At 47.0% G+C, this 14,603-nt stretch overlaps 1 protein-coding gene across 4 annotated transcripts in view; it reads right to left on the reverse strand.

Annotated features, from left to right (window-relative positions):
• Nucleotides 1-1,969: 1,969 nt before the first annotated feature.
• The window catches only part of HID1 (HID1 domain containing), a 47,583-nt gene continuing 34,949 nt past the window's right edge, over nucleotides 1,970-14,603 (reverse strand). For 2 of the 4 annotated variants that reach the window (XM_073310380.1, XM_073310378.1), the window contains 7 exons: nucleotides 13,839-14,003; nucleotides 11,733-11,960; nucleotides 10,327-10,493; nucleotides 5,968-6,048; nucleotides 5,420-5,511; nucleotides 4,810-4,968; nucleotides 1,970-4,308 (listed from right to left, as the gene is read on the reverse strand). In XM_073310380.1, coding sequence (XP_073166481.1) covers nucleotides 4,245-4,308; nucleotides 4,810-4,968; nucleotides 5,420-5,511; nucleotides 5,968-6,048; nucleotides 10,327-10,493; nucleotides 11,733-11,960; nucleotides 13,839-14,003 — 956 coding nt within the window. In that variant the 3' untranslated portion in view covers nucleotides 1,970-4,244. The other 2 variants (XM_073310379.1, XM_073310381.1) reach the window with 2 other exon arrangements.

Raw genomic sequence — 14,603 nt, forward strand, 5'->3', positions numbered from 1 at the left:
CGGGCATGTCTACACAGCAAAAATACACCCGTGGCAGTGAGTCTCTGAATCCAGGCCTACAGACTCAGGCTCGGGGGGGTCACACTATGTTGTATAGATGTTCCTGCTCAGGTTGGAGCTTGGGCTCTAAGACACAACCCCCTCAGAGCCCAAGTGGAAACTTCTGAGTGGCTATTTTTAGTGTCATAGCGCAAGCCCCGCAAGCCAAGTCTGTAGACCCAGTTCTGAGGGCCGTTGCCGCGGGGGAGTTAGCAGCACAGATATACCCTGTATGTACAATGAACGTTTACACACAGCACGAGAGGGAAACTGGGATGTGGTCTTAGTGGGAGATTTTTATATACACAGAGAACATGAAACAATGGGAGTTACCATACACACTGTAACGAGAGTGACCAGGAAAGGTGAGCTATTACCAACAGGAGAGCGGGGAGGGGACCTTTTGTAGTGATAATCAAGGCCGACTGGAAACGGCCCACTTTGATTATCAATACAAAAGGTCCTTCCCCCCACCCCATTCTCCTGCTGGTAATAGCTCACCTTACCTGATCACTCTCGTTACAGTGTGTATGGTAACTCCCATGGTTTCATGTTCTCTGTGTATATAAAATCTCCCCACTATATTTTCCACTGTATGCATCCGATGAAGTGAGCTGTAGCTCACGAAAGCTCATGCTCTAATAAATTTGTTAGTCTCTAAGGTGCCACAAGTACTCCTTTTTTTTTTTAACCTATGAAGTATCACTGACCAGTGATAAAGAGGCCAATAACCAATCAGCTCTGGAACATAGCAACTGCCATACTAGATTGGACTAATGGTCCAGCTACACCAGTATCCTGCATCTGACAGAGGCAAGCATCAACTGCTTCAGAAGGTACAAGAAACCCCCTAATGGACAATGCTAGAATACCCCGCCCAGAGGGGAGGTTTCTCTCTAACCATAGGTAGTTTGTTAAGCCCTGAGGCACAGAATTTATATCCCCCAAATTAGCTAGGACAACAAAAATCAAAACTCTAGGTGGAAAGGATCCGGGGGTTTATAGTGGATCACAAATTGAATGAGTCAACACTGTGATGCAGTTGTGAAAAAGGCTAATATCATTCTGGGATGTATTAAAAGGAGTGTCGTATGTAAGACACGGGATATAACTGTCCCGATCTACTCAGCACTGACGAGGCCTCTGCTGAAGTACTGGGTCCAGTTCCAGGTCCCACATTTTAAGAAACAGGTGGACACATTGGAGAGAATCCAGTGGAGAGCTACAACAATGATACAAGTTTTAGAAAACCTGACCTATGAAGAACGGTTAAAAAAACTGGGCATTTTTAGTCCTGAGAAAAGAAAACTGAGAGGAGACCTGATAAGTCTTCAAATATGTACAGGGCTGTTACAAAGAGAACAGTGATCAATTGATCTCCATGTCTACTGAAAGTAGGTCAAGAAGAATTAATCTGCAGCAAAGGAGATTTCGGTTAAACGTTAGAGGGAAAAAATCTAAATATAAGGATAGTTAAGATCTGGAACAGGCTTCCAAGGGAGGTTGTGGAATCCCCAACACTGGAGGTTTTTAAGAATAGGTTGAACAAACACCTGTCAGGGTTGGTCTAGGTTTACTGGATCCTGGCTCAGTACAGGGGGCTGGACTTGATGACATCTCAAGGTCCCTTCTAGCCCTATATTTCTATAGTTCTATGTACTCATTATTCATATAAGTATCTAATCCTGTGTTGGAATCCTGTGAAGCCCTTGGACTCAGTCATTTTAACAGACCCTATTCACAGCATATCAAAGGCTGGGAATGCACAGGTCAGGTAAGTTTACCAGAGATAACCAGGTGGTAAGCCACCCGTTGCAAAGGAAACCAGGACACCATATCCTCCAGTCACATAAATCACACAGTAGGCCCCCAGAAGTAACATAAACAAGATCATTATCCCCCTCTGGGACAGACAGAGTCAAAGCAGGTGCCATGTTTAAGATAATTTTATATCTCTATAGGTTAGCAAATAGTTTACAGTGCAATTTGATTTCCATGGAACAAAGACTGAACTTGAAACATCAAGGAACATAAAACTGCAGAGGAACTCCCAAAGGAACAGAAGATACACAAAGCAAACTGAAAGGATGGAAGATACCACAAAACCAGTGTGCATGACAGGGGCAGGGGAAAAGCAAGCATCCAGGACACAAGTAGTCCCTTGTCCAGCTGTGACGTGCAGGTGCGGTACAATCAGAGGTCAGCCCATCGCAGGGCTTAATCAATCACATTCTTCAGATGAGAGATATTCCAAGCAAAATAGAGACTTCAATCTGTAAATGTCTTTATACAGATGCGGGGGAGGTGGCAGAAATGACGACAAAATGCATTGGGGGTGAAGAGAAAAAAGGTTCCCTTCATCTATCTCTTGTCCTTCAAGGATATTCCAGGCTATACGCCAGTACCAAACTGGGCTGGGGGTTTTAGTCCAGTTCCAGCACCACAGGAGGGGGACTGCTTTGATACTAGATCAGTGAGCTACCCATACTAAACCAGAAAGAGGGCTACTGCACGGCGGCTGCCCATACCACAGCATGGACCTCCTCATAAGGGGAAGAGCTACAGGGTGGCGGCCCCATAACACATCTGCCCCCTGCATACGGGGGCAGGGAGAATGGTTTACATGGAGTCATCTACAGCAGTGGTTCTAAAACTAGGGATCAAGAATGGCTGTCCTTGGTGGTCTGCAGAACGAAACACTAAGGACTAAGCAGCAGGGGAGTTAGAACTTGGTCCGTGAAAGGATCCCTCTCATCCTGTGGCTCATGTCTGCACCATGAGGACCTTCCAGTGGAACAGAAACATCTCTGACTCACACCCTAATCTACAGAACTGCAACCCTGCACTGCTGCATCAAGCACAACTTCACAATATCTTGTGATTGAGGCAGATGATCTCCCAATATCCCAGCAAACTATAGGTTCCCACACTTACCATGCCTGGCATCCAATACAGTCTAGCTTTTTTTAATCCAGAAGCCATCAAGGCCTCCTGAAGGATCCAACTTCACTCCAGTGGTCACTCCCACCAGTGCCTAGCTGCTTTTCTCCTGCTGCCTTCAACATGCTGCTTAAGACTTCCCTGAGACCTTCCTTCAGCCCCTTGCCCTGAAAAAGCAGTGCACAACTGATCCCTTCCACCATTCCCCACATGCCAGGACAACATGCCCAGCAAGGAAGATGGGTTATAGCTTTTTCCAAGGCTAGACAATGGTGACCCTTCAATCAATTGGAATGGAGGGCGACACAAACTGTTCCTTTCTCCTTGCAAGGAAAAGCCTGTTGATGCCTACAGGTCCAGCCCTTTCCTCCTAGCCTTTGCACTGACCCCCTTAGTCTGAGTAAGCTATTCAAACTGGCTTTAAACATACACTCTGGTCATTTAAAGAGCCCATCTCTAAGGGCACAGCATCATTCCTGGTCTGCAAACCTCCAGGGCAGTGAGTGACAAAGTGGGGAAGAAGGGGAAAGGACAGAGCTCTGGACTCCGCACTGAAGCACTGGCTTACAGCAACCAAAGAAGGGGAAGGAAAGAGGGACTCAAAACACAGACATGAAGTGGATGAACAAATAGATTCCCTTTAGCATTCCCTTTTCATTCAGCTGGTAAATAAAGATCCTCCAGCCCTGCCATGGACAGTGAGGAGAGGCAGCAGCAAGACGACCTGAAACCTGATGGAGTCTTGGAATAAATTCTTTGGAAAAGAACCACAAAAACTATGTATTTCTACAATTAAAAAAAAAAAAAGCACCTCCTGTAGCAGCAGCTTCCCTCGCTGACCCAGTTTAACTCTTTACATTCAGAGTCTTTTAATCAAATGCTGAATCTGACCAGTGGGTGAGGGAGCGGAGGTCATAGCCTCCAGCTGGTCAGGTTCAGGTTTATCTCCAGACCAAAGCCAGGAGTGAGAGAGCTAAGAGCTAAGAACGGTCTGGTTTCTAGTGCAACAACCACAATGGACACTCCCTAGGTATCTTTCACTCAGGGTTCCTGGGGAGGGGTAGGAAGGGAGGTGGGCTAAGGGGCAGGTATCTCTGAGCAGACCCTGATTAAAGCTAAAATGACAGGTAGGTAAATGGAAGTGATTGTCCTTTTGGTCTCTCAGCTGGCTGTGAAATGCACGAATAGCTGTGATGGAGCAGTGCACAGTGAGGTCCTTGTTTCCAGTGTTTCTCTCTTAGCAGAGGTAAGTGCATTCTCTCATCTTAGACTCGCTGAATTTCAAATAGCTTCACGTCTGTGTCATACCAGACGGGGGGATCCACATTTCTGGAAGAGAAAAAGACGGTCACGTCACTTGCCATGAAACAAAACAATGTCGATGGCACTCAAATCTTGCCAGCTGGGATAACAAGAACTGAGACATTTATCGCTTGGCAAAGAGGAGAATCAACAGCTGTGAGCTCCCACAAAGCCAGCACTCCTGGCCCAATGTCCTGTAGTGCCTCCTATGAGCAGAGGCAGGGACAGGAGGAGCTGCAAGACCTCAGGCAGGCAGCACTCCTCCATCATTTCCCTGCAATACCTCCTGCTTGGAGATACAGGCATTGGAGCAGTTTTGCTCTCCCACTACCAGCATGTCTACACTATTCCCTATAGCACCCGCTGCTGGAAAAGGAAAGTCCTAGAGTAGCTGCAAGTTCTCCCAGCACTCTTCACCGACTAAGGGAGGGAGGGTCTAGAGCTGGCTGCTCTACAGACTAGGGATTTGCACCGAAACCTTGCTATTGCTAGGAAAAGACGGGCTTAGAGTGCATCTAGCTGGTTTACCTTAAATAAATAACTCCCCACATGTAGGTTCGGAACCACATGGCAGTGCCCGAGTTAGCCTGGTACTTGCGGATCAGGATGGGGTGAGGAACAGGTAACAGTCCCACTAGAGTTCCATGCTGCAAGAACTTGAGGATTTCAGATTCATCTGTGAGGCCCCTGCAGAGAGAGAGAGAGAGAGAGAGAGAGAGAACGTGAGCATCCAGGACATCGTCAGTTGCCGTTTGTGGAATCTGCTGCAGCAGAAAGTACTGACCCAGGCAAACACATACATGCCATGTTTGGACAGATACACACAGCCCGTGGACTTGACTCCTGAACTGCTCCCACTGAAAAGAGGAGATTATGTAAGTGACGAGATAAACAGTAAGCTTGGGGAGAATCTAGCACCTGGTATCTGCTGGAGTTGTAAATATAGCTGAACACACCGCAAGAGTAAAGAAATAGATGAATTTGAATTAGTGGCCTGATTTCCTGGGCTTTAAGCACGCACTCGAGTCCATCCCTGGTAAAATCCTAGATTATCTCCCAGATGACAGCATATCCTTTAGCCTCTCACAACCAGCCTCCACTCAAAACCCTGCAACCTCCCAGAACACAACAAGCTTACTTATCAATGCAGATCTTCTCCACCTGGGGAACCAGCACTTGTAAGAGCCGCATGATTGTCTGCAGAGGCAGCTTCGATTTCCAAGACAGCACCTGTGGGTGCAAACGCCCCCCAAAGGAGATGAGTGCCTCATGGAGAAGGGTCTGAACAGCTCACAGGTTATGTTAGTGCTTAGCAATTCAAGTATCTCTGCTTACAGTATGTTGAGTATTCAGATTTGGAAGTCCCTGAAGAGGGATGTGTATCTAGTGGGATAAACGGCAAGTCAGTGGGAATCTCTGGAGAAGGATCTGTCCATACTTAGGGTCTCTCTCTAAGGCCTATCACATTAGTACAGAAGCCTGGATATGCACCAATGGACTGACCTAAAGCTCACTCTATGGGAGTCATTCCCCTGGCTTTGGATCAGGCCCCAAATCAGTGGAAATCACTGCAGAGAGATTCATCTGCAGCACTATTCTCAGCACAGCTGGGACATCCCAGCTTCAGAGACAGGAATTCTATCCCAATCCTTCCTCAGGTATTTCCCCTGTCGTGGCTCCTCTCACCCAGTCAGAAGTCGGCGTCCACTGCCCACTCAAGGATGCACTGGACAAACGCCTTCGATCCCGTTTGGGCTGCGATGCCTCCTATTAATAATACAATCAGAGTCAGCATGAGCATGGAATAGTTAGCAGTATCTGTTTTCTGCTGAACACTGTCTCTTCCTCCTGGCCACCCCGGAGAATCACTATGCAAAGCAGCCTGGCCAGGTCCCCAGGGAAAAGGTAACACCACCAGCATTTCATTACCCGCTGTTTGGTCTAATGCACTAGCCTTTAACTTTGAAATGGCCTGGGTTCAAAGAGAGATTAGCCAGGGGTCAAATTGCATGAGGAAGTGGCAAGGTTACAACTCTGGACACAAACCTTGATGTTGCTACTAAGCCCATGAGCAGTGGAATAGTTAATGGAACCTATGTGACGGAGAAAAGTGAGTTTGGGCCTGTGTTTTGCTTCTTTCTGATATGGAAAGAAGGTCCGAGTCATACAGGGATTAAACAAACAAAAGAGAAGCCAAAGCTTTCCAAAGCGACTAGCGATTTATGGGTGTTGCCATTTTTTGGTGCCCAACTTGAGACACCTTAACAGGGCTCAATTTTCTGAGACTGGGTGAGCGGCACTTTGTGAAAAACAAGCCATGCCTCTTTAGGGTGTCTTAAGAGAGAAATCAAAACATAGGCCCTAAAAATCACTAGTCACTTTGGAGAGCCTTGGCCAAAGAGTTTTAAATAGTCTGATTACAAACCTCTTCCTCTCTCAACTACTCTGGTTTTACACCTTCGAGACTAGTGCTGTCATAATCCTCCTAGTTCTGTGGTCACTCAGAGTCTGCCATGTTTTCATAGAAGACTAGACCTGAATATTTCTCATTCAAAAAGCTGGAAAAATACCCCCTTTATAAAATCATTTCAGGCCTTCTTTGTACAGGGTAAAAAGGAGCCCAAATTTCCTTTGTAAGTCACCTTTATATTGTCATTATTAGGGCTTAGCGTCAACACTCCCCATTGAGTTTAATGAAACCAGTTCTCACTTCCTAAGGTCATTGTCTCATCTATACTCGCAGAGGCAGTAAACCAGCTCTGCGTGAGTTCCTGCAGGTCATCTTCACAACCAGAATCACAGAAGTGCCGGTACTTAGGAATGGTTCATTTCTGCTGCTGGGCAGAGGGAATATCACTGATTCTCCACAGGCATGTGACCTTATTCCACAGAACCCTGGCAGATGCAGGCCTTGATTTTGGGGGGACGGATAGCTCAGTGGTTTGAGCATTGGCCTGCTAAACCCAGGGTTGTGAGCTCAATCCTTGAGGGGCCATTTAGGGATCTGAGGCAAAAATTGGGGATTGATCCTGCTTTGAGCAGGGGGTCTAGATGACCTCCTGAGGTCTCTTCCAACCCTGATATGCCATGATTTGTCCTACTCATGCTTAAAGACAGGTACTCACTTAAGTAACCTGGTGACTCAGGGCCAAAACCAGCACCACACCTTATTGGATGAGGGGGTCAGGAAAACAAGTGGGGGGAATCTCAGTTCTCTGGAATTCTATTTATTCTGGTCTATTCAACATCTGAACGATAAGGCAGTTTTGCAATGTTTGCAGTTATAACATCCTTATGGTTCAGCTTCAGTATCCTGTTTCAATTAAGCTTCTAAAAATAAATTCATAAAAATACCTGTTTTAGCAGACCCGCCCTGACCCCCTTCCTCTTTCTCTCTCTCTCTTAGTCCTTCCCCACTTCCTGCCATCGCCTAGCAGCTGGCTGGCTGCTGACATGTTTAGGGTACGTTGGATGGAATTATGCTACAATATGTTAAACAAAGATGCTTTCAAAATGGTTCCCACTGATAAAAGGAGATCATGCAGTAAGCTCAATGGAATGTTTTAACTCAGTGTGGGCAGGAGATTGAACTTCACACTACTGGGCTAAGGGTCTTGGCGGGGGAGGGGGAGTATGGAAACAGCCAGTTTAGAAAAGGGAGATGATTTACGCAAGTGTTCCCTGCTCACTTGTTTAGATGGTCTGAACCAACTAGATCAATGTGGATCCATGGAGACGGGCATGTGCCTAAACTGAAATACCATGTGACTGTACTATTATAACCCTGACCCTTCCTCACCCCACCACTCCCTAGGTTTTGCTGCTCATCTCATCAAGTCTACTGTTTGGCCCCAGTCCTGCCAACACTTAGGTATACAAGTAGTCCTGTTGGATTCATGCACATAGTTACTCGCATGTGTAGGTGTCTGCAAGATTGGGCTCCTTTGCCTCAGTCCTGCCTTTTCAGCCACGTGATCGGACCCCCTAAGCCCATGTATAACTAAAGCCACAGAGAGAGTCATTAGAGGAGATGGAGTCCCTTGCTCAGTGCATTAGACCGCAACAGTGCCTTTGAGCTGCTAAATCTTGTGATCATGGAATCATAGAATATCAGGGTTGGAAGGGACCTCAGGAGGTCATCTAATCCAACCCCCTGCTCAAAGCAGAACCAATCCCCAACTAAATCATCCCAGCCAGGGCTTTGTCAAGCCTGACCTTCAGAATTGATTCCTTGAGGACCAGCTCCATGATTTTTCCAGGGACTGAGGTGAGGCTGACTGGCCCGTAGTTCCCAGGATCCTCCTTCTTCCCTTTTTTAAAGATGGGCACTACATTAACCTTTTTCCAGTCGTCCTTGACTTCCCCCAATTGCCATGAGTTTTCAAAGATAATGTGTGAGTGATGTATGAGTTGTTCAGCTGTAGGCAGCCAGCTGGCAAGGGAAAGGGAATCTGTGGCAGCCCATGTACAAATAAGCAGCAGCCTAGCCTGAGCTCCCCATGATGGTCATTGGACTGGGTCCTATGCAACCATCAAGGTGCCCATGTTGGAAGGTTTCACACACAAGGTTTCCATCTCAAAGTTGCAGGCAGCCAGGGGGATGAGGGGACAAGGGCCATGAATAACCTGTGATCTTAAAGGGAAATCTGTGACAAACTTTCAGACCAAGAAAGCAGTTTACATTTCTCAAGGGAAAAGGGAAGAAACTGGATTTGTTTTAAATGAGAGCTGAGATCAGCCTTGGCAGCTTCACTCTACGCAGAGGTTGCCTATGTTTGAAAGAGCAGCCTGCACATTACAATGCTGAGACAATCCAGGGCTACTGGTCTGTGACTAGGGTTCTTAGGTACTAATACAAATACTAATTTCACTGCAGATGGAATTTTACCTTAACCAGGTTCGCTCTAGGCAGGTTCCAACACATACATACCAAACCAAGCCACTGCCCCCTTCCCACTTCTCTTCTACACTGGGTGAATTTATATAGGTGCGATTGACCAGCCATTCCAAACAAGGCTCGGGGAACCCAGAAAAGAAGCTGGGGAAAGCTCACATATTGTACAAGGGATAGTCTTGCCCTCCAGTTGCCGGAGGTGCAACGTCCATAGGGAAGCAAAACACCATGGTGGATAATGAATAAGAGCACCATGTTTTTCACAAATGCAAAATAACACAAAATAAAATGAAAAACTATTCCAATAACATAAAACAAAAACTCCACTGCAGCGGCTGTGTAGCTCCGGTCCATGGGGCTGGGCCTGGCTCCCTGCTTCAGGTGCTGCAACGTGGCCCTGCCAGGTCACGCCACAGAGAGTGGGTAGCCAGCCCCAGCCCTGCAGGATAGGAACTGCCACTACAGCACGAGTGTGGGGTGGTTTGCTCTGCACCTCAACCCCCACAGCGCCTCACACCCCCACGGGGCAGGACGCCAGGATAAAATGAAATAGCAAGAAATTCCTGAAAAATAAAATGAAAGATTATAACAAACATCAGAAGAATTTCCCGCTCTAGGAACGAGTGCTTAAGCAGAGCCATGTCTATAAACGTGCCTTCCCTATCAGGGAGAGGACCCCTATGACAGCACACGAGGTGTGCCCTGAGAAAGCGCCTCAGGGCTTGCAGTATTGCACGGAAAGGGCTGGCTGAACAATTAACGGCATGCAATAAAAGAGCAGACTGGCTCTGCTGGAACTGGAATAGTGCAGCTTGGTGGGTTCTTGATGGGAAAGTAGCAGGCCGACACTGTGACAAAGGCCTGGGAGGCAAGCACTACGGTGATTCACAGAGCGTGAAGCGTCTCCTTAGCACAAACAGTGGAACTGCTGCTGCTTTAGATGAAAGTCTCAGTCAAGCCCTGCAAGGAGAGAAGGCAAGGTTGGCAGCTTCTATGCCACAGTGTCCTTGGGCTATGGGTGGTTTTAAAATTCTACTGCTTTGCAATCTGCCTTAGGACCATACACTTTACCCCTTGGATGAAGGCCATCCTGTCAGGGCCTCTCCTTCGGGGTTCATAGACTTTCACCCATTCAGTGCTGTTTTACAGACCTTTCCATGCAGGAGAGGAGCACAGGGCCTTACCCCGCTCCAGGACTCTGGGTCACTAACAACCGCAGCCGGGCTACCCTCCGAAGGAGACCGTGATGACTCTGGCTCTAGGGAGCGCATGGTCCCGTCTTCCGATACCTGCGATTTCTCTGTGAGCTTGTCAATGCCTGAATTCAGAGGGAGAGTTAGAAAGTCTAAGCAAGAGCTCTGAAGTGGCCTATCCTTTAGGTCCTACAAAAACAAATTCCCTGCACTTCTGTTTCCATCTGAAATGCTCTCCCTTTGCCCTAACCCCCACCCCACATAGGTAAAGGAGTGACTGTATCTACAGGAGCGAGAGTCACTGGTATAACAACAGGCATGAATCCAAACCAATAAACTGGGGCCCAAGGCTGTGTGGAGCCTATTCGTTCAGCCTAAGAGAGGCTTATTTCAGTTTAGTTAAACCCGTTCCTAAGTGACTTAGGCTAAACTGCAACAAGCCCTTCTTATCCTGAGAAAAAAGTGTCCATTAGAACATAAGAACGGCCATACTGGGTCAGACCAAAGGTCCATCTAGCCCAGTATCCTGTCTTCCGACAGTGATCAATGCCAGTTGCTTCAGAGAGAATGAACAGAACAGGTAATCATCAAGTGATCCATTCCCTGTCACCCATTCCCAGCTTCCGGCAAACAGAGGCTAGGGACACCATCCCTGCCCATCCTGGCTAATAGCCATTGATGGACCTATCCTCCATGAATTTATCCAGTGCTTTTTTGAACCCTGTTATGGTCTTGGCCTTCACAACGTATTCTGGCAAGGAGTTCCACAGGTTGACTGTGCATTGTGTGAAGAAATACTTCCTTTTGTTTGTTTTAAATCTGCTGCCTATTAATTTCAATAACATTTCCTTATTTACTTTCTCCACACCAGTCATGATTTTATAGACCTCTACCATATCCCCCCTTAGTCCTCTCTTTTCCTAGCTGAAAAGTCCCTATCTTATTAATCTCTCCTCATATGGAAGCTGTTCCATACCTCTAATAATTTTTGTTGCCCTTTTCTGAACCTTTTCCAATTCCAATATATCTTTTCTAAGATGGGGAGACCACATCTGATTGCAGTATTTAAGATGGGAGCATACTAGGGATTTATATAGAGGCAATATGATATTTTCTGTCTTATTATCTATTCCTTTCTTGATGATTCCCAACATTCACTTAGCTTTTTTGACTGCTGCTGCACATTAAGCAGATGTTAATCATTTTTAAACCGATACAGTTACACTGGTGTAACTTGCTCCTATAGACAAGCCCTTAGACTTTTCCAAAACCCAGGCAAAGGCTGAGTCCTGGCCACATCTTGTAGAGAAGGCCTCCAGGCCCTCCTCACCAAACCTCCACTGTAAAAGTTAGCCAAGGCTGACCTGGAGTTGCCACCAGACTAGTCTTCAGTGTCCCTGGCTCAGCAGGAGCAGCAGGGCGGGACCCTTCCATGGAGAGCCCGTCCTGCGAGTTGGTGCGAGAAATGGGCTCTGGTGTCTTCTTCTTGCGCTGCAGAGCTTTCTGGATGGACTGAGCATCCGTGGGCAAGTTGGCCAGCTGGTGAAACACGTTCCGCTTACGGATGATGGCGTAGACCAAGTTGGAGTTCCCTGGGAATCATAGCAACAAAATGAGCAGAGAGAAAAGGTTCCAAGATCTCTAACATGATCTACCACCAGGAACCTGGGCATCCCAAAGGGAACACAGTAAACCAGCATGCATTAGCAGGGCACCTGGCAGTTCAGAAAGCCTCACCTCCACCAACAAAGGCAACCTGCACAAGGGGAAAACTGGACTTGCATCCTTTGTGCTCCTTTATGACATATAAAGATCTGAGAAATTCAGGTTCTGTCTAGGCTGGAAGACACTATGATTAACGATAAGGTTATGTCATGGAGATCATGGATTCCGTGACTTCCAGAGACCTCCGAGACATTTTCAGCTTCAGCCCCAGGGTGGTGGGGCTGGAGCTGTCAGTTGGTGGGGGGCACCTGGAGCTCCCAGCCGCCGTGGGTAGGCATGGGGACATCCGGAGCACTGAGCAGCTGTGGGGACTGCGGAGCCATCAACCACTAGGGCTGCAGTGGGGACCCCAGAGCTGTCAGCTGCTGGGGCTGCAGCAGGGACCTCAGAGCCGTCAGCCACTGTGGCAGTTGGTGCTGGACTCACTGCAACAGTGCTCAGGCTTTCTTCCCTGCACTGGGCTCAGGCTTCAGTCATCCCTCCTCAGACTCCGTTCCATTATTTTTAGTAAAAGTCACAGACAGGTCATGGGTTTCCATGAATTTTTGTTTATTGCCCGTGACCTGTCCGTGACTTTTACTAAAAATAACCATGACATGATATTTACCTTCACTGTGATGATTGGAGAACTAGTAAAATATCACAAGAGTCAAGAAAGTGACATTTTAGTAACTGAGAGCAGAAGGGATTTTTAGTCAGACTGTTTAAAACTGTTTTCTGTTAACACATATTTAATTCAAGTGCCTAGTTAACATTTTGGAGAAAGGATGTCTTTGTTAATAACGCCACATCCCTCCCTCTTTGATTAAGAGCTCACAACATGTGACCTCCAAAAAAAAAAAAACCAAACAAACCCCACATGGAAGACCGAGTCAAAATGCCTGATATTCCTAAGGGGAAAATAAAACAACTTAAAAAAAATCCCACACACATACACCCACTTCCTCATCGTGGACTGTTTTTACCCATCACAAAGCACTGTAAAAGGGCACAACTCCATCAGTTAAAGCAGTCACTTGAAGAAAAATGGAGCTCCCTTTTCCAGTTCTTTTTTATTTTTGAAATCACTGCACTATCTCCGAACAGGAGAGTCCAGGAGCACCCAGGAGGCTGTCAGATACCATTCCATTTCTGCACAAGTCAGAATGGTGGACAGGGCTGGAACTCGTTCAGTAAATATTCAACCTCCTCCAAGTAATGAGGAGTTTCTCCTCTAACTGAGGAACATTTCAAACACCCGGAGCTGCAAAGCTAGGAGGCACATTTAAAAATTATACAAAAAAGTGAGAGGCTGCTTTCCTCCTTCCTCTACAAAGCTGAACAATTTAAGCTGTTTGAGTCCATCACTAAGCCATGTTTCTGGGTATTCCCACCCCCCCTCACACACACTCACTGTACCCATCATTTGTGGCTTACACTTCAAGGGAGGGATCCTGCCTCACCCTATCATCCGTCTCAGGCCTTGTGTGTACAGGGTTTTTCTTTGCACTGGTAACTAGCAAAGCCCCACTTTGCACCAGTGTGGTGTGTCTACATTAGGGCTTGGCACCAGAGTAGCTACATTGGTGCAAACTTCTTTAATCTAAACAAGCCCGCTGCTAGCTGGTTTCTGCACCATCTTTCCTGGGCAAAAGAGAGTGAACAGTTTGTATCTCAGAGCAATATTTTCTCTGAAATTCCTCCCCAGGCTCCTTGGACGGAGACAGCAGAACGAAGTCAGGGCTGGCTCACCTTTAGCTACTTACCGTCAAACTGGTACTGGATGATGTTATTGAAAACCTCCAGCAGGAAGAAGATGAGATGGTGATTCTGGACCGTGGAGAAGAGGAACCAGGTGGTGGAAAAGGCCTCCAGGAGGTGCAGCAGCTTGTTGGCAGCAACCATGGAAAGAGACTTCAGGTAGGGAGACACTACGGGAAGGGAAGAGAGAGGAATGGGCAGAGTGGAGAGAGAAGACTGATTAGAGGAAGTAGGTTAATTCGTAAGAAAGTCCCACTGTAAGCCCTCACTGATCTGCTCACATACTCCTTATTGACAAGTCTCATGGGATTTTACAGGGATGAACCCAATAGGGTCCTATAGAAATCACTCTAAAAACCTATAGAATTGAAGAGAGAGAGATGCTCTCTATAGATTTTTTTTCAAAAAGCATCAGAAGAGACATCATTGGCTACAATTCAGACCCAGCTACCTTCATCTGAAAACCACTGGCGCCACCTGCTGAAGAAGAGTTAGTATTACACCTCTTCAGTCCTGTCCCAAACACTTCCTTTAGCTCTTTTTGCCCTTGTTCAGGTTACCCCTCTGGCACCTTGTTCCCACCCTCCTCTGCAGGGAAAGCTCGCAAGGGGAGGGGTCCAATTCATTAGCCATCCAACTCCAACCAGCATTCTTCCCACCCAGCCCCGTTTCCACAGGTGCTCTCCAGAGAAGTGGGGATCTTCCAGATCGGCTTTACCCCAAAAGCTGCGCAGGCTAATTCCCCTGCAGCACCTTCCTGCCCTGACCAT

Source organism: Lepidochelys kempii, chromosome 14 (assembly GCF_965140265.1).
Source record: "Lepidochelys kempii isolate rLepKem1 chromosome 14, rLepKem1.hap2, whole genome shotgun sequence".
NCBI classification, from domain to species: Eukaryota; Metazoa; Chordata; order Testudines; family Cheloniidae; genus Lepidochelys; species Lepidochelys kempii.